The sequence below is a fragment of the Chanodichthys erythropterus genome, chromosome 16 (genome assembly GCF_024489055.1).
Source record: "Chanodichthys erythropterus isolate Z2021 chromosome 16, ASM2448905v1, whole genome shotgun sequence".
NCBI classification, from domain to species: Eukaryota; Metazoa; Chordata; class Actinopteri; order Cypriniformes; family Xenocyprididae; genus Chanodichthys; species Chanodichthys erythropterus.
The window spans coordinates 12,046,814-12,071,700 of record NC_090236.1 but is presented as its reverse complement, the minus strand read 5'-3'; the positions used below and the strand labels follow the sequence as shown (position 1 = coordinate 12,071,700).

The following is a 24,887-nucleotide window of genomic DNA, read 5'->3' as shown; positions in this document are numbered from 1 at the left end:
CATGTTTTCGGGGGGCGGGGTTTATGTAAATTTTAGGGTTTGTGATGTCACCAACCCAGGAAGAAGCTTGTAGTCCCTTCCAGCTGTTTGTTGTAGTCCTTAAAAAGTGATTTCTGTAAAAGAAAATATCTCTCTTTGCATTGAACTTTGAGTGTCGTAACTTTGCAGATGTTGTTTATGCTCAAACAGCAACATTAAAAAAGTGAAATCATTATCAACCACTCCTTTAAGTCTTTTTGTAGGTTTTGGGGGTGATCAGTTGATTCCAATTATCTCAAAATGGCCAAATTTCAGCTAATTAATCAGCCTGGCAGTAAAATAGGCTGCAGTTGCTGTTTTATCATGATATCTCAGTCTTTTAAAGTTATACAAAAGCTTTATATAGGAACAGCCAGAAGCACAATGCCACAGAAGACCAAAGACGAGCTACAGAAGAAGAACAAGCATTTTGAGGCTGAGCAGATGATGACAGAAATTTTCGTCTTTGGGTGAGCTATTTCTTTATACTGTATAGGTGGCTAGAAAAACACTGATAGCAAGTTCGGTATCCGATGCAACAGTGAGTGATTTACAGAGAGGGGAGGAAAACATCGATCCTGCCAATTAGCTAATGATTCTCCTGCATCAGGTGCTGTTTACCACATCTCCACAGGGAAGCTAATTAAAGCTGAAGTTGCACTGGAGAGACGCATGAAGAGGAAAATCCTATCTAAAGGAAACTTATTAGTATGCAGTAGCACTTTTCCCAATGCAGCTTTACAAAGAACATTGGTTGCATACCTTTTATTTTAAACAATAAGTCGTCCGATTATGATTATTATCAGTTATGTCATTGCATACTTTTTCACATTGCAGTTTAAATAATAAAAGCATCAATGTAAAAACCCACTTGCATGAATCAAAGCTACAAGAAGTTAAACCCATATCTTAGACACAGCACACTGTAGCGTTCAATGACTATTTGTTGCAATAATCAAGCTGTTTAGTCCCCATTTGTACCAATATTACACTTTTCTTTTGCCATTCCTTGTGTATTACTGTATGAATGCACTTATTTACCTTGGTCTTGCTATTGAATGACAGTGGCATATAATATTTCACATGAAAGAAGCAGTTCTATTCGCACATGAAGCCAAAAGCAAACTCTTGCATGCATTGCCCCACATTTGGCCAGTGGGAGTGTGTTTTGGTGTGTCATCATTCAGTCTGCAATGCAGAATTGGAGTGTGTAGGCAGACTGTTGTACAGTACGGTGCTTAGTAACCTACATCAAGAACACTATGTACAACCGGCTCGTTATCCACATGGGTTTAACTGTGCTGTCATTGAAGCATGCTTAATGCAAGTCATTAAATCTAAGTAAGGATGGTGTTTTAATAAATGATGCACTGCAATGCATCACTACAACATCTCTAGTTACAATAACGCCTGATTAACCTTAGAATTGTTCCAGTCATTGTTAATATTGCCTTCTTGCATCCTATAGAGCAGGTTTCATCATGCGCAACAATGTAACAGTTCTGAAAACATCAATGGCATTGATTGATTGGTTGCTGCGCAACGCATGTAGCAGGGATGCAGGTCTGCAAAACGCACTGCATTAATACAGCATCACACTTTAATCTAGAGACAGTTAAATAGCATGCAACCTTACGTTATGCATACGATTATGAAATATGATTCTTACCTGGATCGATGCCTGTGAGACGAATCGGATTTGTAAGCGCACTAAATAATGCACCAAATTTTCTTGCAGGGTTTATGATCTCTCGAAACACAATGCAAGCAATTAAAATACATCTAATCTTTTAATTCAACCCACTAATGTCATTTAACGGATTCTGCAGAGCAGATGATTTGGCATCCTCATTCTAATCTAGATTTGAGCCATTCAAATCAAATGTAAGCAAACGCTTTCGGGTGCAGAGAGATCAGAAGATGCATGTTAATAATAAACGCGGTCTGATGGCATCCAGAGTTCAGAACAGAAGAGGGCTGCGCCTCTCAGCATCCTCACGGCTGGGTAATTATCCACCCCAGTGCCCTTGTTTTCTCCTGGAGTCGGAAACCATGTCTTCGTGTTCTGTTTGATTGACAGGAGATGTAACGAACTGCAGGGTTTCCTGCAGTGAGGTTTGACCAATACAGTGTCTTGTAGTGCTGTTGCTATGCCCAGATGAGAGGGAAAGCAAAAGAGCACCAGATCATAGCTCAGGCAGCACATTTACACACACATATATAAACAGAGTAAAATACTTTTTAAAAGGATTTAATGTCAGTCTCTTCCAATTATTTTTAGGTTAGCCTAAATTGAAGCAAAACACATTTTCCGTGGTCTACCTTTGACATGTAAATGCATAGCCTAATACAATATGGCAATACTATACGTCCTATTAGAGCTGCACAAATCTGGATAAATTGAGAATCTTTTTTTTTTTTTTTTTCAAATAGAGATCATGATTCTGAACAGACAGCTAAACAAAATAACATGCAATTTTCTGGTTCTGACAAAATGTTAATTGCTGCAGTCTACTTAATCAATTTGAATGAATCATTTAAAAAAAATCGGTTTGAGTGAATGATTCAATGACTCGCTCATAAGTACTTCACTTGTTTTATTACTGGATGAAGCTGCACTTTTGAGCAAATCTCTTGAATGAATGATTCAATGACAAATACATTGATTCGCTCTATTTTGATTGCTCCTATAGACATCAGTGTTTATATCCAAGCTATAAACTTTTATCCCAGTACTTTTGTGATAATTTGAATGTTTGTAACACAGAAATAACGATATCGTGTGGTTGAAAAGACTGTTTGTGAAGCTGTTTCATACCTACCTATACATGATAAATTCTCTCTTTGGATCAGCGGCAGAGCAAACACACATTTAAATGTTCCGGTGTGATTTTGTCAAAGACAGGCAAATTGTGGTAATTTAGGAATGAGATTGCATGACATGGGTCAAGTAAAGTCACCTTTATGTATATAGCACTTTTTACAATGCAGATTGTGTCAAAGCAGCTTTACAATGATAACAGTCAAATAATTTTTGGCTGCATAGCAGCTCTTAAAGAAATTGGTAAAAAATGAAAAAAAATCAATAATTATTAATTTTAGGTAATGTATCTATATCAGCACTGGAGAAAACAGTGATGTCATCATCCAGCTCAGTTCTGTTCACATACAATGGTGTCAATGCAGGAAGATCAAAAAGATGGTTGGAAGCAAGATCACAGAATGGTGCATTACAAATAAAATGTTGGCCTATTATTATTATTAGACCTACTATTATTATTGTCTGTAATTCTCATTAGTCTGAATAATGGTTCTTATTAAATTATAACTGTGTGTGACCCTAGACTACAAAACCAGTCATAAGGGTCAATTTTTCGAAATTGAGATTTATACATCATTTGATGATCTGAAATAAGCTTTCCATTGATGTAAGGTTTGTTAGGATAGGACAATATTTGGCCGAGATACAACTATTTGAAAATATGGAATCTGAGGGTGCAAAAAAAATTTGAATATTGAGAAAATCACCTTTAAAGTTGTCCAAATGAAGTCCTCAGCAATGCATATCCACTCACAAAAATCAACTTTTGATATATTTACGGTAGGAAATTTATAAAATATCTTCATGGAACATGATCTTTACTTAATATCCTAATGATTTTTGGCATAAAATAAAAATCGATCGTTTTGATCCATACAATGGCTATTGCTATACACCTGTGTGACTTATGACTGGTTTTGTGGTCTAGGGTCACACACACACAAGTGTGTATATATATATATATATATATATATATATATATATATATATATATATATATATATATATATATATATATATATATATATATATATATATATATATATATATATATATATATATATATATATATATATATATATATATATATATATATATATATATATATATTCAAATTATATAGGAGTCTTCAACCTTTTTCTGACCCCTTGCTTGATGTATAGAGAGATGGAATATGGACCCAAAGTACTGTTGCATTGTATATAATATACACATAAATTCATGTTTTTACATACTTTGTAAAGATAATAAAATAATTATTACTGAGATACAGTCATGGTCGTATATATTTTACTTTACATTTAAAACTTTTTAACACTAGAAGTCCCAGAGATTTGTAACCCTCCTTTAGCCAAGTGGATGCTAACTGGCTAGTCTTTTGGCTATCATTAGCATCAATTCATGTGTAAATATGGTCATTACCTGAGCAATCTGCAGGGGGATTGGGGGTGTGTGTGTGAATGGTTGCTGGTGGCTTGTTTGTATGTGTGGGGGAGGGAGGGCTGCTAAAAGCAGAGAACTTGATTGACCATGGGCCGGTTTCAGAAAGGAGGTTAAGTGAAAACTCTGAGTATGTTAACCCTGAAATGAGGGAGTGCAAGTGATGTTTAAATGTTAACTCACTCATTCACACTGCAAAAATGCTTTTCATACTAAGTATTTTTTATCCTATTTCAAGTAAATAAAAAAAAAAAATCTTAAATCAAGATGGATTTTCTATATGAGAAAATTATATATGATATTTAGTCTTGTTTCCTGGGGGGATCTAAATTAAGTGCATTTTACTTAAGTAAAATGATCAATATCTGCCAGTGTGGTAATAAAAATAATCTTAATGCAAACGGAAAGTGTTGGAGTGTCTACCCAGGTGAAAAAAAAGTGCAGTAAAATACACTTTATTTTAGTACACTTTTACACTTCCATAATGTACAGTGCTCTATTTCCGTGCACTTATTTTGTACTTAATATACTAAAAGCTCTTCTTTAGTACTTCTTAAGATAATCTTAAGAACATCTAAGTGTACTCAACTGTGCTATTTGAGACACCATGAATTCTAACTAAAATGTGCTTTTAACATACTATCTCTGTATAGAAAAATGTATTTAGTTACCACTTGTAGTACACTTGAACCCATCTTTCAAACACTTTTAAAAATGGACTTATGAAGTAATATCAAATATAAGATTAATATATAATGGATATATACAAAATGTATTTATAATATATTGCCAGGCAGTGCCAGGATTGTGAGTGATTGCTGGAATGTACTCACTCACTTTTTAATATTATTTGTAAATATGTGTACAAATGGTTGGTTTCTTTATTTTATTTTGTACTATTTTTATCAATAGATCTCAGCAACAAAGGAAAAAAAAACATGTGTGTTGATTTCTCCCTAAGATGGCAAAGTGAAACACAAGTTTCCTTGAAGTGGCTCAGCATGGCCCCACATTGTTTACATAACAAAAGCAACTGTTCACAGCTGATTAAGGATATTAGCCTAAAGCCTTCCAGCCCATCGGCTGTCCTGCGGGTTTTATAGGTAGAAAAGCCAAATGGCTGCTCTCTGGGACTTCTAGTGTTAAAACCCTTTCTTCCTTTTTTCCTTTTTTTTTTTTTTTTTTTTTGAGTGAAACATGCCCCAGGGAATTATCAGGTTAGATTCACTCAATGACTGGAATAAAGAGAGACAAACAAATAAAAATAAATTTAACTGTAACCGCTAAAAGAGTACAGAACTGTAACAACAAAAATAATAAAGTACAATTACCGAGAGAGTTCTGATTTATTATGTGCAATATTTTAAAGAGTTACCAACCTCTACCACTCTTGTAGTATTTGGCAAGTGTTACATAGTGATTTGTAATAAAATAATCAAGTGAATTGCATCATGCATGGTATCACTTAATAGCATATTATTCTTCATTTCCATTCTCAATTATATACACTCTTACAGATTTGATTTAAGGTTTACAAATTCAAATATGGCACATCTGCCATGTTTGATATGACCACAATGAATTACATCCTGAACAATTAGTTTATATTAAAAAATAACTATAGCAATTAAAAGTAACAGGTTCATAGTCTCTGATACCAGGGCAGTTTCAGTGTGTGAACATCATGGTTCTATGAGAGGAATTGCTCCAGATCTACGTAACGATTGGGTCTCCATACGCACAGTTGTGCTCAATGGCGAGATTGTACCAGTTGCCTTTCCCTCCCTTATATGCACTGGTGACGATCCTGGCCCAGCCCGACTCGCCCTATGAGAGATAAAACACACAATATAATCAAAGCCATAATTAACATCCATATGCATGTTCAAGAAAAGGTTTATTAAATGCATGGGGCAATCAGCACAGTTTCTCCTTGCAGTATGTTGAAACGCACTATATGTGGGTGAGTAATTGATGACATAATTATTTCTTTGAATGTTCTTTTCTTAAATCCACAGGCCTCAAATGAGTGTGGTAAAGCTGAACAGGTCAGACCAAAGCCTTTAGAGGTCCTGTAAATCTACTAACCCAGAACTCGCCCCAGGAGTTTCTGACGATCCAGAATTCGGTCCCATCCTCTGTGACGCCCCAGCCCGCCACTGAGATGATGTGATTCGGAACAGAGACAATGTGAAACTCCGCAAAAACCCCTCCGTCGTACGCCTCCAGGCCTTTAGTGGCCATTATTGCACAGCTACAACACAGAGAAGTACATAAACTGGTTCAATCCAACTGCAAAGTTCATCCGTACTGGCAAAATCATGCAGAAAATTGAAAATGAAACCAACTAAGTTTACCCTCCAAGTCAAGTTATTACTATATAATAAAATTGACCTAATAACTATCTTTGAACCAGCCTATTCCTGTCCTGATAACTAGTGAATCCTGTTCTAATTAACTTTCTTTGAGTAGCTTTTGACCTTTCATTCTATCAGACATCATAGGCCCTATCATACACCCAGTGCAATGTGACATCAGGCGCAAAGCAAGTGTTATTTGCTAGTTTCAGCCCGACGCAGTTATCATTTTCACATCCAGCACCTATGTTGATTAAACAGCAAATGCAATCGCGCCCATCTGTTCCCTCATGGGCGTGCTGGTCTGAAAACGAGGTGTGTTCATTGTTGGCGTGTTGCTATTTTGATGCAACTGAAATTGACTGCGCCATTGACCAACAAAAACCTGCTCTAAAGTCAATGGCGCAGTTTTTTTTTTTTTTTGTTATTTAAAGATTGCGTTAGTAACATGCATCTTCAGGCGGGTGAACAGCGTGCATACACTCTGCTTGTTACACACACAGGGACATGCAGCAGCACACAAACATGTCAAATTTTAAAAATAAAATCATTACAATGTAAAAGATTATTATTGTGTACAGAAATTAAAAATGCCTACATGTCATAATGGATAGTCACTGCATGTATTAGAATTGCCGAGCTGCAGTAATGACAAATTAAACTGGCTAATTATTTGACCAATCGTGGTAATACACACATGTATTTAAACTGACTTGAGGTTGAGGGTGTCTGTATTCTGCCATGTAAATAGTGAATCTGACATGATGCAAGCGCACCTGGCTTTTAAAGGGAATAGGAGATGAGACTCTGATTGGTTTATTGCACGTTACACATCCATGACTCATTAAGAGACTAGGTACAACCCTTTTGGACAATGCGCCTGGCGCACTGACCATTTTTTCCATCGTTAAACTAACAAAAGTGGATTTGAACATGCCCTGTGCCATGCGATTCAGACCATGTGCTTAGATCGTTGAAATAGGGCCTCATATTTGTATTACTTATGACTTTAAAGGTGCCCTAGAACCAGTTTTTACAAGATGTAATATAAGTCTAAAGTGTCCCCTGAATGTGTCTGTGAAGTTTCAGCTCAAAATAACCCATAGATTTTTTTTAATAAATTTTTTTAACCGCCTATTTTGGGGCATCATTAACTATGCACCGATTCAGGCTGCGGCCCCTTTAAATCGTGCACTGCCTCCCGAGCTCTCGACTATAATACAGTGCATTTACAAAGTTCACACAGCTAATATAACCCTCAAATGGATCTTTACAAGATGTTCGTCATGCATACTGCATGCATGCGTCGGATCATGTGAGTATAGTATTTATTTGGATGTTTACATTTGATTCTGAATGAGTTTGATAGTGCTTCATGGCTAAAGCTAACATTACACACTGTTGGAGAGATTTATAAAGAATGAAGTTGTGTTTATGAATTATACAGACTGCAAGTGTTTAAAAATGAAAATAACGACGGCTCTTGTCTCTGTGAATACAGTAAGAAACGATGGTAACTTTAACCACATTTAACAGTACATTAGCAACATGCTAACGAAACATTTATAAAGACAATTCACAAATATCACTAAAAATATCATGATATCATGGATCATGTCAGTTATTATCGCTCCATCTGCCATTTTTCGCTATTATTCTTGCTTGCTTACCTAGTCTGATGATTCAGCTGTGCACAGATCCAGACGTTAATACTGGCTGCCCTTGTCTAATGCCTTGAACATGAGCTGGCATATGCAAATATTGGGGGCGTACATATTAATGATCCCGACTGTTACGTAACAGTCAGTGTTATGTTGAGATTCACCTGTTTTTCAGGTCTTTTAAACAAATGAGATTTACACAAGAAGGAGGAAACAATGGAGTTTGAAACTCACTGTATGTCATTTCAATGTACTGAACTCTTTTTATTCAACTATGCCAAGGTAAATTAAATTTTTTGATACTAGGGCACCTTTAAACACCATTTGTGTGACCAACGTTTTGTTTAATGACCACTTTTTTTCCACAGGGAAGCTGTCTTCTCTTGTTTAGGGTCAAATAAACGTCATTAGCTGAAGAAGTGCGTCACACAGAATTCTTTTTTTTTTTTTAAATAAACAACCTAAAAATACTATAAAACAAAAAGTCTAAACATTCTAAAAACTGATAACCATGTTCAATAACCATGTTCAAAATCCCCAGGCCTCAACAGTAGGCCATTTGTGGCTCACTACTTACATTTATTTCAAAATTAAAATTAGGGGTGTAAAACTCACCTGATTGGCCCATTTTTGAAGATCTCAGCCTTCATGTGGTCTCGTCCTGAGACGTCTCCATAGTCTCCGACTTTCCACACCGTGTAGTTTTTAATTATGGAGCAGGAACCGAAGAATGAACATGTACCACACTGATTAAATGAGTCACATTCTGCAAAACAAAAGTCAGAAGAGGAATACGACATAATTTTTAAATCCGCCACACCTTGCAATGTACTTCACTGTTACAATGTGCATAATATACAAGAGTAATTAGAGCATGATTAATGTAACTAAATTGCTGCTTGAACACATTACATTATTTTACATTATGTGCACTTTCAAATGTACTTACAGTGTACTTACCAAGAAATTACTGAATAATATAAGGTAACTACATGAGTCAAGATTAGGTTCAGGACTAGTACCTAGTTATTGTAATTACTACAATAAGTATATAGTATGTACTTGCGAAACAGGACTGCAAAATAAAGTACTGCAAGTTGCACTAATCTAAATGTTGTAATGATATAAACTGCTTTTATATGTAACTCATAGCAAAGAGTTTGGTGTCTTACTTTGATTTCGAGCTTGATAATTATTGCAGGTCTCATCAGGAATGCCCCGCTCATTTGCATATGCATAAACGCCCATATGATCTCCTCCATAGCATGACCCCGCCCCGCCACAGTCAATCACATTCTGCACGGACAGGTAAGCAGAAGGCCACGCCCCTTTCCTCTTGATGTTTATGCGATCTGATTGTGGATGAAAGCACACGATACGTGTTTGTTTTGCTCTAGTGTACTCTTTATTACTGTACTCTGTTGTAGTGTTCTTCTCACCTGCGAGTGCGCTGGTGGAGCCCATGGCCCAGCATGAGCCGCAGTACTGAGGGATGTGTTGGTTGCGTGTGATGCTTACAAAGTTTTTGCCATCAATGTTACGCCAGTCCCAGGAGGAGGGGAGATCAGAGACGTTTACATATTCATGAGGCCGGGGATACGTCCTAAAACATGCATGAAATATTACAATTAATACATCATCAGAAGACAGTGTAAACATCAGGTCAATATAAAGTTAGTGCCTTTTAAGTTTGATTTAATACCTATATTATACTGTACCATAGCTACTTCCTATATGCAGTTCCTTTTACCCTGACAAAACATAAAGTGACGGTGCCAGAGTGCTGTGATTGTATCAGACTGAAATACAATGGTACTCTGATACATACCATGTTGAATGCACTGCAAAAAATATTTTCTTAGTATGTTTGTCTTGTTTTCCAGTACATTCTTAAATCAAGATACATTTACTTGAGAAGCAAAATGACTTAAGATACTAAGTTTAGTGCTGTCAAATCGATTAAAGGGTTCGTTCACCCATAAATTATAATTCTGTCATTAATTATTACATTAATTCTTATGTCGTTCTGCACCCATAAGACCTTTATTCATCTTCGGAACACAAATTAAGATATTTTTGATGAACTCCAATGGTTCAGTGAGGCCTGCTTTGCCAGCAAAACAATTTACACTTTCAATGCCCAGAAGGCTAGAAAGCATCACAATTTCTAGTGATATTTTTGTTTCGAATCAGTGGTTCGGAGCGTGTATCAAACTGCCAAAGTCACATGATTTCAGTAAAGGAGGCTTCGATACATCAAAAGTGTTTTGAAATTTCAATGGTTCACCACTGGGGGGCGTGACTTTGGCAGTTTGATACACGCTCCGAACCACTGATTCAAAAAAAAAAGATTTATAAAGCTTCAAAACTTCATGAAGCAGTGTTTTAAAATCGCCCATCACTAGATATTGTTGAATAAAGTCGTTATTTTGTTTTTTTTTGGCGCACAAAAAGTATTCTCGTCGCTTCATAACATTAAGGTTGAACCACTGTAGTCACATGAACTGATTTAAATACATCTTTAGTAGCTTTCTGGGCATTTGAAGTGTTAATTGTCTTGCTGGCAATGAAGGCCCCACTGAGCCATCAGATTTCATCAAAAATATCTGAAGATGAATGAAGGTCTTATGGGTGTGGAATGACATGAAAGTGAGTAACTAATTAATGACAGAATTTTCATTAATGGGTGAACTAACCCTTAGGGTTAAGTTAGATGCGGTTAATAGTGATTAATTGACTTGACAGCACTTTTCTTTTCTTTTTTTAATCGAAATTAAGCGAGTTTATGGTTATGCTAAAAAATCTGCCAATGGGGTAAGGAAAACTAACTTAATTCAAAGGGAAACAAGATTTTTTTTTTTTACCCTATTCACAGATTTGTCTTGTTTTAACAAAAACTAAATTTTGATAAATTGTTCAGAAAGCCAGACTTATTTTGTGTGATTATGAACATGTAAAAATATGGTAGGCTACATGTAAATAAGATGATAAATGCCATTGTATATGTGGAATCTACTCAAATAACACTGTCTGTGGTACATGTCAAAAACATGGTATTACCATGGTACATGTCCTAAAGTACAGGATATTGGCATCGCACTAAAATGACCATAGTACGTTTTGTAAATTGTGTGAATAGGTTTGTTATTGCAAGTACAACACATAACGTTAGATACAAACGAGAAATAGCTCCATACTTTATGACTGATGGTCTGTGGTCCTTCATCGGTTTGTAACATGAATCTGAGAGTTGCTGAACTTCAGTGAATCCTGTCACGAGCACGAACAGCTCGAGGAGAAGGGAAAAACAAAACACAGCAGACGCCATGCTAAATGTTTACATCTGAGTTTGACACTTCAGGAAGAGCGAAAACTAGAGTTTTACCGCCCTCTACAGGACTGGAGAGAAAGTCCTCATTATATTATTTACACACAGTTTGTATACAATAGAAACCCATTTCTGCCCCGTAACAATCATATACTTTGTTAAATCTTAATTATAACATAAAAGGTCGTTGTTATTACATAAATAGTACAAATTATTACATACTAAGTATTCATTTTGACTGTCAATTATGACATAAATCGAAACTGACATACTAAATCATAATTATAGCATACTAAGTCATATTTATGAGATAAAAATTCCAAATTATGACATCCTAAATCAAAATCATGACATTAAATGTCGAAATTATGACGTTCTATGTAAATTATGATATGATGGGAGATGTGCCATATTTGAATTTTTAAACCTTAATCAAATCTGTAAGAGTGTATGTAATTGAGAATGGAAATGAAGAATAATATGCTATTAAGTGATACCATGCATGATGCAATTCACTTGATTATTTTATTACAAATCATTCTGTAACACTTGCCAAATACTACAAGGGTGGTAGAGGTTGGTAACTCTTTGAAATATTGCACATCATTAATCAGAACTCTCTCTGTAATTGTACTTCATTATTTTTGTTGTTACAATTCTGAGTTTAAAAAAGAAGAGAAAAAACAGAACAATTAGGTTTTAAAAAGTTTTAAATGTAAAGTAAAATGTATATGATCCTGACTGTATCTCAGTAATAATTATTTTAGTAGCTTTGCAATGTAAAGATCATAAAGTATGTAAAAACATGAATATATGTGATCTGTAAGTGTACCTTTCTTATTTCACAGTACAGTATATTACTTTTAAAAAGTTTCACAATCCTTCTATAAAGCAGACAATGAGTACATTTGTCATTTGAGGTGTTTTTAGATGTCTCAGAGTCAGACATATACTGTACATGAATGAGAGGACGTTGTTTATTTGATTGTATTCAAATGCACGTTTTTTATTTTATATCCAGAATAACTGCTGGTTCCACTGTTTGGTTTAATTTGTGCTTTACAGTAGAGTTTACAGAATTTTATTCAGCTGTAGTGATTCATTCTCAGCAGCAGGTGGCACTAAAATGCTTTGAAATGCATTCTTTGTATTTAAAGGATTTAGTATTGTATATCTTACTATTTAGGTGTAATTTTGGTTGAAATCCACATCTGTTTACTTGTTTTGCTAAAATTCTAGTCTGAAAATACAGAAATACCTCAGCAAAATGTATTAAAAAGACTTGGAAAGAGTAATAAGGCCAAATAATCTGCCAAAACATGTTTGTGAGGATTGAGGTTATAGGCTGTAATTACAATCAGACAGCAAAATATACAGAAGTAAACGTGTACAAATTTGTGCATGTGGTTGCATTTCACAAAATGCTTCCAAAACCATCTTCATTAAGAGATTAAAAGTTTACAGTAAAGGTTTGGGATTGTCTACTCTAATTGTATGGCTTTTAAGAAGAATATAAGTCAGTGAGAGGTTCATCATGCAACAGGAAGTTTGCGTATGTCTTTTCTTGATCTAACTTTTATGTAATGCAATTATCGTCAGTACTCATAACTGTCGGGAGTTGTTTAATGATCAGAGTTTGTCCACTCAGCAGACTGTGTGGACTCAGATTGCTGTGTGATTCAATTTGACATCGTTCTGTTGCTTCCACCTGCAGTTCATTATATCCTCCCAGTTCATTTAGGTATTAAATGCATGTGTATATCCTGACTCTATCAAAGAGATGAGTTTTTCCCCTGTGTCATGACTAGACCAGAGATAAGATTGTGTACTTTCAGAGGAAACAGAAGCAAATACAGGCTCCATTATGATCAGTGAGACCCTGTGTGAAAGGATATGTTCACAAAGCCATTTTTTTGCAGTATGTAGCATACTTCCCTATAGAACATGCTTTTTGCATGCTCACAAAGTATTTATTAAAAATACATGCGAGTACCTAATCACTATGTGGTTTCAAACACAGCCCAGCCCATTTGATCAGACTGCTGGTCAAATGTTTATTTCTGAGATGATAATTGGATTTTAGTACATGTATTATTTTTGTGCTTATGATTATATGTTTACATTCAAAGCAGATTTTAGTAGTTCAGGTATTTTGATATTATAACATTGCAATAACTTTTCTCCCTGCCTGCTTTATTTAAGGGGCCATTTACATGACAATAGCGTTTTGGGGGCCTGAAAACACAAATTTTTGAAAAAGGGTTTCAAAATGCATGTTTTTGAAAACGATACCGTTATCATTTGCGTGTAAACCACAAAAACATGAATTTGTGAAAACAGTGAGTTCATGCACATATGTGTTCAGTCAATAGGCATGCAGTGTTTCTTTACAAACTAACATCGCCATCTACTGGCCTGGCAGCAGAATACAGTGTTTTTAGTCCTTTTCGTGGATTTGTGTGAACGGATGTTGTCATCTGTACGTAATAAATGCAAAGGAAAAAGCTTTCTGTTTTAAGTACATTGTTGTTGTGTAAACGTAACTTAAAAAAGCTGCCAGCCACCGCCTGCATTTTTTGACAATTTTCACAAAGATTTCATAGCCCCCAGAATATTTTTTTGTGCGAATATCTGAACATACAACATATCAAAAGAAAGAAGAGAGCCTCTGCTTAAAAAAAAAAAAAAAATCTAGTTAAAAAAAAAAAAAATGCATTATTTTATTTTTCAATACTTGAATGTGGGTAAGTGTCATAAAAAAAAATCAACATTTTTAACAAAAAACCTTTTTCCAGATCGGATTCTGCTTCTGAAATCACATACTCTCTTGAGTAGGTACTTATTTTGAATAAGTAATTACTTGACAAACACCATGTTCATCCGCCATGTTGTCATGATCATGTGACCTGCCAGCATCAGTTGTGTCGCTTCACTGCCATTCACTGGGTCGACTTTAATTCGGTAAGGCTTTGACTTATATACTGTTTAATCTTTGATGATCACGTTATTTTACACATGCTTTTATCACTTATTTTGCTTCTTCTTTGCCTGTGTTTTGATCCTCCAGAGATTCAGTAATCTTTCAGAAGATGCATAACAGCGCCCCCCTACCGTATTACAGTGAAAACATGGAAAGTTCTGTTAATGGCGGGGAAAGTTAATTAAATATATTTACAGTTATGAAATCTACATGCACTAATCTGTCATCCCATAATGCCTGAAATGACATTTATCAATATATTATTTAATGTTTGTGCATTAATCTCTTTATTATTCACAGTAACAGTATCTTAAAGAAAAGACATATGTCTGCCTTCCTTATTGAGCCTGTGATGGACAAACTTTGAAGCTTAAAAGCCTCAGTCTTCTCTCGAATGCTAATTCTAATTGTACAGATGGCTAAAGAGTGTTTAATAATGCATAGCTTTAAAGGTAGATGGTCATTCGTGGTTAAGAGGTTATCAATGTTTTAGGGCTCTAATGAGGATGATGATGCTCTGAAGAAAGTGATACCTGGAACACCACGCCTAATGTACAGCTGTGCGGACTGCAGAGAGCATTTGTGTTAGGTGACATCACAGTTATACAGTAGAAATCATGCCGTGATTGGATGATCATATGTTAAATGTGGTTGCTTAAGGGTTGTTTTTATTAATGTTTTGAATTAATTTTTATGGTAACGCTTTACAATATGGTCTCATTTGTGAACATTCCTGCATTAAAGAGGACCTATAATGCCCCTTTATAATATAGTAATAAAAAGTTTCTAGAGTCCCCAGAATGTGTCTGTGAAGTTTCAGCTCAAAATCCCCCACAGATCATTTATTATAGCTTGTCAAATTGTCCCTATTTGGGTGTGAGCAAAAACACACTGTTTTTGTGTGTGTCCCTTTAAATGCAAATGAGCTGCTGCTCCCGCGCCTTTCCATAAGAGGGCGGAGCTTTAACAGCTCAACAACAACAAAGCTGGAGAATCTCACGCAGCCAAAATGAGGAAAGTGTTCAGCCTTACATTGTTCAAACCGGAGTCGACACTGATGGAGAGACTCAGGAAGAACTTACAACTTTTAGACGTTTCTGAATGGTTAGTGGATAAATTGATGTAGTTGTTGTGGAGTTGATTCAACTCGTCCACTAGCATGTGCCGTCATGTTCATCTTTTGTGTTGAATTGACCCTCGTTTGTGAAGCAGTCCGGTGTAAAATGACGGCATGACAACAACACTCGACTACAACAACTCTTCCTCTTCTCTACAGCAGCCCAACATGGCCCTTGTTGCGTGTTCTTGGGGGCGGGGTTTATGTAAATTTTAGGGTTTTTGATGTCACTAACCCTGGAAGAAGCTTGTTGTAGTTACAGCTGTTTGTTGTAGTCCTTAAACAGAGAATTCTTTAAAAGAAAATATCTCCCTTTGCATTGAGCGTTGTAACTTTGCAGATGTTGTTTATGCTCAAACAGCAACATTACACACTAACTAAAGTTAAAAAAGTGAAATCATAATCAATTACCCCTTTACTTCATTTCAGTTTTATCTAGTTTTAATTCAGCTTTGATTCACATAAATGTGTTAACCTTATATAAATGGCTCTTAATGGATGTTATAAGTCAGAAGCTGTGCATGTGGATCTATGCCAGTAACAAATACTTTAGTTTTATGATATATTCCTGTGACTATAGGAAGTTTGTTTATGGTTGATGCTAACCAAAAGAGCACATTGTCCACTGACGTCTTTTTAAGATCAAAACATCAATCAGGATGCAGGCTTTTGTTTTCTTTTTTCTTTTTTTTTGACAATCAAGCAAACGTTTGCTGAGCATTAAACGAGATCTGTGTAATCAATCACGTTTATGTTTATGCATAATTGAAATGTCGGTGGATAATTGAGATGATCTCCACTCGTGTTTTTGGCTGGACGTGCATCAGAAAAGACGTTTCTTTTAGTTTAACTCATCCTCTCTGATGAATTATGGATATGAGGCGAATGTTTCCTGACATCAGTTCGTCATGGAGTCTCCACCTTTAAAGAACAATCGTAAAAACTATAGATATTGATCAATAGCTTCCTTTCGCTGGGTATTGATTAGCTGCGAGCCACTTAGACGTGATTGTTGTTCTTTTGCTTCACTTTGAAGGAGTAGTAGAGGCTTGTGTCAAACTGGTTTGTTGAGTCAACATTGTGAAATTCTCTGGAGATCAAAGAAATGCTGATATATTCCTTAATGATCCTATAAATCCCATCAGAACACTTTATAATAGACTAACTTAAATATCATTAAAAGTTGTTATTGCAAAAACTAATGAAAATGTAATAATCTAGTGTTTGACATTTCATTACTTAAAGGGTTAGTTCACCCTAAAAATAAAGTTCTGTCATTAATTACTCATCTTCATGTCATTCCACACCAATAAGACCTCATCTTCGGAACAAAAATTAAGATATTTTTGATAAAATCCGACGGCTCAGTGAGGCCTCCATTGACAGCAAGAGAATAACACTTTCAATGCCCAGAAAGCTACTAAAGACATATTTAAATCAGTTAATGTGACTACAGTGGTTCAACCTTAATGTTGTGAAGTGACGAGAATACTTTTTGTGCACCAAAAAAAAAAACAAAATAACAACTTTATGACTATATTTAGTGATGGGCGATTTCAAAACACTGCTTCATGAAGCTTCAGTGGTGAACCATTGAAATTTCGAAACACTAATGAAGCCTCGTTTACTGAAATCATGTGACTTTAGTGCTCTGAGCCATCAGATTTTATCAAAAATATCTTAATTTGTGTTCTGTCTTACGGGTGTGGAATGACATGAAGGTGAGTAATTAATGACAGAATTTTCATTTTGGGGTGAACTAACCCTTTAAAATATGTTGAAAATTTCATGAAGCTTTGATGCACATTTGGGGTTAAGAAATTAATACTTTTATTCAGCAAGGATGCATTAAATTGATCAACAGTGACAGTAAAGACATTTATAATGTCACAAAAGATACTATTTCAAATAATTGCTGTTCTTTTGAACTTTCTATTCATCAATGAATCCTGAAAAAACGTATTGCAGTTTCCACAAAAAAATTAAGCAGCACAACATAATAATCATAAATGTTTCTTGAGCAGCAAATCAGCATATCAGAATGATTTCTGAAGGATCATGTGACACTGAAGACTGGATGAATGATGCTGAAAATTCAGCTTTGATCACAGGAATAAATTACATTTGAACATACACTGATCAGGCATAACATTATGAGCACTGACAGGTGAAGTGAACAACACTGATCATCTCTTCATCACAGCACCTGTTAGTGGGTGGATCTATTAGGCAGCAAGTGAACATTTTGTCCTCAAAGTGCATGCGTAAGTATGACAAATGGGCAAAAGTAAGGACTGCAGCAAGTTTGACAAGGGCCAAATTGTGATGGCTTGACGGGTGTGGTGTTCCCGGTCTGCAGCTGTCAGTATCTATCAAAAGTGCTCCAAGGAAGGAACAGTGTTGAACCGGCGACAGGGTCATGGGCGGCCGAGGCTCATTGATGAGTGAAGGCTGGCCCGTGTAGTCCGATCCAACAGACGAGCTACTGCAGCTCAAATTGCTCAAGAAGTTAATGCTGGTTCTGATAGAAAGGTGTTAGAATACGCAGCGTATCACAGTTTGTTGTGTACAGAGCTGGGTAGTAACGGATTATATGTAATCTGGATTACGTAATCAAATTCCAAAAAGCAAGAGTAAACTACTTTTTAAAATCAGACTACAGTTACTTTTTTATGGATTACATGATTACATATTATTTACACAATGGCAGTACATTGTTCACAATTAATTGATTCTCCTACTTTTTCATTTTTTTTTTACATTTACATTTTTTTTTTTTATAATAAATCTGTTTTCCAGCAGTGAGGGGGAAATATAGTCAAGTCAAGTCACCTTTATTTATATAGCGCTTTTTACAATGCAGATTGTGTCAAAGCAGCTTTACATTGATAACTGGTACATAATTTTGGCTGCACAGCAGCTCTTAAATAATAATGTCAATGCAGGCAGATCAGAAGCACTGTTGATTATCAAATGTCAAGTCAAATGTCTAGTGTCCCCAACTAAGCAAGCCAAAGGCGACAGCGGCAAGGAACTCAAACTCCATCAGGTGACATCAGGTGGCAAATAGGTGTTAAAATGGAGGAAAAACCTTGGGAGAAACCAGGCTTAGTTGGGGGGGCAGTTCTCCTCTGGCGAACAGTGCTTTGTTACAACTCGGGTTGCTATCATAAGTCCGATAGGATCGCAACAATCAAAGTATTTATTTCAGTTCCATCCAGTTGAGGATCGTATTCATCACGCCGGTATGGACAGTTGTTGAGGAACTGTGGCACTGGCTGTCGTGTTGATGATGTCTTCACAATGGATGATCTAGTTGACTCGATCTCTGCTGATACTTCAGGGCTGCGTTGTGGACATGTCAAGGTGCAGGTCCTTGGTCTCATCTGGATACGGCCTGGATACGGCTGACTAAGGTAAACCTCGGGATAAACAGAAAGACTAATATTAGCATAGATGCCATTCTTCTTCCAATGTAACGAGTACATCTGGTGTTATAGGAAGTGTTCCCGGTTCCGGCTGACCTAATTTATGCAGCCTAATACTCTTTTAACGGATTTGAAAATATAAATTGATAATGTGTTATGTGTATTCCAGGTTAAAGAGATGTGTTTTTAGTCTAGATTTAAACTGACAGAGTGTGTCTGCTTCCTGAACAATGCTAGGAAGATTGTTCCAGAGTTTAGGTGCCAAATAGGAGAAGGATCTGCTGCCTTAAGTTGATTTTGATATTCTAGGTATTATCAGCTGACCTGAATTCTGAGATCGCAATAAATGTGAAGGACTATAATGCTTTAAGAGCTCGCTCAGGTACTGGGGAGCTAAACCATTTAGTGCTTTGTAAGTAATTAGCAAGATTTTAAAATCTATACGATGTTTAACAGGAAGCCACACAAGAACTGTACCCAAAAGTTGGGTAGATAAAAAAGTTCTAGATAAAAAACTATTACCAAAGAACTAAAGAACTTTTGACCCCTATGAATGCACATTCAACTAATGTTAAACATTATGTAATGTTTAACATCGACATCAAATGGATTCAGTTCAACAAGAAGACCTTTTAAAAGTAAGCACTTTTATATTTGCCAATACAGAAGATTATCATTCACTCTGAATTAAAAAGTGACTCGATTTTATGTGTTTCTTTATTATACCACATAATGAAGGCACGATTTCTTGAACACACAGTCCAGGAGTGCAAAACACTGAGGTTTTTCCACAGAAAACATCAGCTCATAGTGTTTGCTTCATCGTCTTGTGTGCTTCAACATGAAGGTACTGCTGGTTTAAATATTTAGGCCTAATATTTCATCTCTAAATGTTCATCTGTGCATGTGTTTATGTAAAGGCTAATAAATGTGTTTGCAGACCACTAAGTATATATGGATTATAGACATTATTCTATTATTAGCTACTTATGAGAGCCAAGGAATTAAACATCCAGGAAGTTTGATCCGGTGTAAGTGCTTTGTGTTAAAATTTTGATGCCATCCTGAGGCTGCCATCCTGAGTTGATGTACAGTTTTTAAAGAGCATAAGAGACCTGCTCTCAGATCTCCTATAATCAACACCATTAATGAACAAACACAATGTCAGACAAATGGATTATTGATGCCTCACCTGCAGCATTAGATCATGTACTGACTGCCAGCTTGCATGGGGAGGGTTGTTTGGCACAGCTTTAACAGGCAGTTTTGGAGAAAGTTACGTTTAAAAGTAATGCATTGCAATAATGCTTTACTACCAAAAAAAGTAACTTAATGCATTACTTTTTATGGAAAGTAATATGTTATTTTTTTCTCATCGGCACTGGGCTTTCTTGCTTGTTTTTTTAATAACAAAAAAAGTTTTATTTTGGCAAATGTAAAAGCCCTTTCGCACCAAAAGGGAAGCCTCAGGTTGACAGAAATGCAAATTCACATATGTGCATTAGAGAGCGCAGCTCAAACAAACATTTCAGCTGTGCTGCCATTCTGGATTGCAGAAGAAGACAGTTCAACACTAACAAAATGAAACGCAAATGTGATGTTTATCTTAAAGGATTAGTTTTAGTTTAAAGTATAATTGTGTAAATCAAGAGAGAAACTCGTGATCTAATGCGCAAATGAAAACAAACTAATCTAGAGGTCTTTAGAATCTTGTGGAAAGACAGTATGTCCCTCTATAAAAACAGCCAGGGCTGAGCATCTCCTCAAACTCATAGAAAATAACCCAAACAATCCAAGATTTTAGTTTAGTTCAGTGGCTAGATTAACAACAGACATCACCTGAACTGAATATTCCATTACAGTTTAGTAGTAAAGACTTTATGAATTTCTTCACTGAGAAAATCAAGAGCATCAGAAATACAATTGTAACGTTTGGCAGCGTTTTATGATTCAGCCTCAATTTTTGCCCCTCAAGAATAACTGCAGTGCATTACAACTAGGACAGGAACAGCTAAATAAACTAAACCAACAACATGTTTATTAGATCCAATACCCAGTAAACCACTGAAAAAGGTGTTACCTGTCGCAGAAAAGCCTCTCCTCAATATTATTAACGCGTCTTTATCTCTAGGTCATATCCCAGACCATTCAAGCTGGCAGTTATTAAGCCTTTCATTAAGAAACCACAGCTAGATCCAAATGAATTGTGTGTGTGTGTGTATATATATATATATTAGTATATTGTGGTCAGAATTATTGGCACCCTTGGTAAATATGTAAAAATAAATCTGCATTGTTTATCCTTTTGATCTTTAATTCATAAAATTAGCAAAAATCTAACCTTTTCGCTGAAGAAAAAGAATTGAAAGTGGGGAGAAAGTCACATTATGAAATAAATGTTTATATCCAAAACACGGCCACAATTATTGGCACCCTTTTATTCAAAACTTTTTGCAACCTCCTTTTGCCAAGATAACAGCTCTGAGTCTTCTTCTATAATGCCTGATGAGTTTGGAGAACACCTGAGAAGAGATCAGAGATCATTCCTTCATGCAGAATCTCTCCAGATCCTTCAGATTTCAGCTCCATGCTGGTGCTTCTTCTCTTCAGTTCACTCCACTCATTTTCTTTAGGGTTCAGGTCAGAGGACTGGGATGGTCATGGCCGAAGCTTCATTTTGTGCTCAGTGACACATTTCTGTGTTGGTTTTGATGTTTGTTTTGGATCACTGTCCTGATGGAAGATCCAATCACGACTCATTATTGGATTTCTAGCAGAAGCGGTCAGGTTTTGATTTTTTATCTGTTGGTATTTGCTAGAATCCATGATGCCATGTATCTGAACAAGTTGTCCAGGACCTCCAGCAGAAAAATAGGCCCACAACATTAAAGATCCAGCAGTATATTTAACCGTGGGCATGGGGTACTTTTTATCCATGTGTGCACCAAACCCATCTGGTGGGTTTGCTGCCAAGAATCTCTTGTTTTAGTTTCATCTGACCATAGAAGCTGGTCACGTTTGAAGTTCCAGTCTTGACTGACAACTGAATATGCTGGAGTTTGTTTCTGGATGAGAGCAGAGGATTTTTCTTGAAACCCTCCCGAACAACTTGTGGGGACGTAGCTGTTTGATCATTTTTTTAGGCTTTCTGAGACTCAAGACTCAACTAATCTCTGCAATTCTCCAGCTGTGATCATTGGAGAGTCTTTGGCCACTCAAACTTTTCTTGTTCCAAAAACAAGACCACCCTTAATTATTGCCCTGATAGTGGAAATGGGGATTTCCAATGCTTTAGCTATTTTCTTACAGCCACTTTGTATTTTGTGAAGCTCAACAATCTTTTGCTGCACATCATAACTATATTCTTTGGTTTTACTCATTGTGATGAATGATTAAGGGAATTTGGCCTTTGTGTTTCCTCATATTTATACTCTTGTGGAACAGGAAGTCATGGCTGAATAATTTCATGTTTATGATCACCCTGGTGTGCTAAAAAATGTAAATGTGAATTGTGGCCAACTTGTTTTGGAGAAAAACATTTATTTCATTGTGTGATTTTGCCCTTTCAATTGTTTTCCTTCAATGAAAGGTTAGATTTTTGCTAATTTTATGAATTAAAGATCAAAATGATAAACAATGCAGATTTATTTTTACAGTCATCTTTGATCATATTTACCAAGGGTGCCAATAATTCTGACCACAACTGTATATATACAGTATGAAACATTTCAGTCTGGTTTCAGGCCTTATCATAGCACAGAAACTGTGCTTGTTAAAAATAAAAATAACTTACTTTTAGCTTCTGAGCAAAGCTGTATTTAAATACTAGTTTTACTTGATCTCAGTGCTGTGTTCGACACTATAGATCAGTGGTTCCCAAACTGGGGTACGTGAGGTGACAAAAGGGGGTACGCGAACAAAATGCTCATTAGTTCATTTAATTCTACCTTAAAATAATATTAAAATCGAGCATGTATTTCTAACTTCCAAAATGTCGTAAATCCATTACATTTAATCAAATTACCTCATCATTTGCAGACTAAATGACTGTATCCACCATAGATTGTAAAACAAGCAGCATGCAAATGATAGATTGCGTGGAGAGTCTGCTGCCTTATATCACGCTAAATTACTGCCGTTCTCGACAATGTTCCTTTGTAAAAGTGGGGATTTAGCACTTACTCGCATGAAGAACAAATATAGACACAGACAATGGATTAATTTCGATTTAAGACTCAAACTTTCTCCGATACAAAAACATACCTTGTGTGAGTTCTTGTATTTGATGATGATAACGAGCAAGAACGCACTTGTTCCCAAATATCCACATGACTGTAAACGTGACATTATTATACAACAGTTCAAAAAATAAAACGTAAATTTTAAACACAGTACCGTCAGTATTTACTGTATTTTGTAATGAAATAATAGTTCTAACGAAAACCACAGCAGAACTACCACACACGTCTGTGTTTCGCGAACAATTCTGCGGCTTTGAGCGAATCCTTAGAGTCAATGATTCAATGATTCATTCCCAGCCATAGACATAATATACGTAGACGCCTCATAGACTGACGCTGCCTATTGGAGCGGACGTAACAGCGCGGCGCCATCTTGGATGGGTCCCCAATGCGCCGCCCCCCGCATTTATTTCTACTGAGGAAGATGTATCCTCAACTACAATAATCATAACTCCCCGCGTTTTTACCGGATTTTCACACGGTTTGGTTTGTTTACAAACGGCAGAGACTTAGTTATGATACAGGACGCTGTCACACATTGAAAAATTCTGCTTTCATGTTGAAAGACTTTGTATTACACTCTTTAACAAAGACATATGGTAGGCTATGGCATATTGATAAATGTATAAATGAATTTTATATTTTAATAAAAAACAAGTTTGATTGTTCATTTGAATTTATCTCTCTCACACACACACACACACACACACACACACACACAATGGCATATTGATAAATGTATAAATCATGGGCGTCGGAGCCATTGTATTTGGGTGGGACAAGACCCACCCACTTTTTAAGACCAATGATATTGGACCCACTCACTTTTTACCGTCTCTAATTCAGCATTTGTCTAATCCCCCTAAGGTGATGCTACTCCACAAACCACCAACAGAGCATAAAAAATACCAAAAATAAAAATATTTTTTAAATAATCGCCAAGTAAAACACTGCGTTTATAAAGAAATGTTTCTTTACGACCACAACAAACAGGACACTTTTCAGACGCGCATTCCACCTTCGCCTCAGCGCCAGGCGCAAGTCAAACGAACGCGGAAAAGGTATCGATAACTACCGATTGATTGGCATTTTATCTATCTATCTATCTATCTATCTATCTATCTATCTATCTATCTATCTATCTATCTATCTATCTATCTATCTATCTATCTATCTATCTATCTATCTATCTATCTATCTATCTATCTATCTATCTATCTATCTATCTATGTTCACAGCCACTTGCTTCATTACTGAATGAATGACTCGATGACTCACTCATAAAAACAGTGACTTGCTGCCACCTACTGGCGGTTTTAGTTTAATATTTAAAAGTATAATTTCGTTTTACCATCATTGCATATTTCTCTATTGGACATTTTTTATTTAAAACATTATTTATTTTATAAAGTTATTCATAAAGCTAAAAAAATGCACTGGAAAATCAATTTAGGGGGCAAATATTGTCCCTTAATGGTAAAGGTGTGACTGCAGTC

The 24,887-nt window shown here is 35.9% G+C and overlaps 1 protein-coding gene across 2 annotated transcripts; it reads right to left on the bottom strand.

Moving 5' to 3' along the window:
* Positions 1-5,496: 5,496 nt before the first annotated feature.
* On the bottom strand, positions 5,497-11,645 carry LOC137002974 (cathepsin Z). 2 transcript variants are annotated; one of them, XM_067362957.1, is made up of 6 exons: positions 11,495-11,645; positions 9,737-9,900; positions 9,470-9,649; positions 8,913-9,063; positions 6,368-6,533; positions 5,500-6,106 (listed from the first exon to the last, which is right to left on the bottom strand). In XM_067362957.1, the coding sequence occupies exons 1-6, from the start codon at positions 11,623-11,625 to the stop codon at positions 5,993-5,995; spliced, it is 906 nt and encodes a 301-aa protein (XP_067219058.1). In that variant the 5' UTR covers positions 11,626-11,645; the 3' UTR covers positions 5,500-5,992. The 2 variants fall into 2 exon arrangements, with proteins under 2 accessions (XP_067219059.1, XP_067219058.1); XM_067362958.1 differs by lacking the exon at positions 9,470-9,649 and having other exon boundaries at positions 5,497-6,106.
* Between the last annotated feature and the right edge of the window lie 13,242 nt (positions 11,646-24,887).

What these genes read in the sequence shown, in the direction of transcription:
- LOC137002974 (XM_067362957.1), bottom strand. Translation starts at nt 11,625, where the DNA reads ATGGCGTCTGCTGTGTTTTGTTTTTCCCTTCTCCTCGAGCTGTTCGTG. An exon ending in CACAGACCATCAGTCATAAA is followed by an intron (nt 9,901 to 11,494) that starts GTATGGAGCTAT and finishes TGCATGTTTTAG; the next exon opens with GACGTATCCCCGGCCTCATG. An exon ending in TTATCAAGCTCGAAATCAAA is followed by an intron (nt 9,064 to 9,469) that starts GTAAGACACCAA and finishes TTTGTTTTGCAG; the next exon opens with AATGTGACTCATTTAATCAG.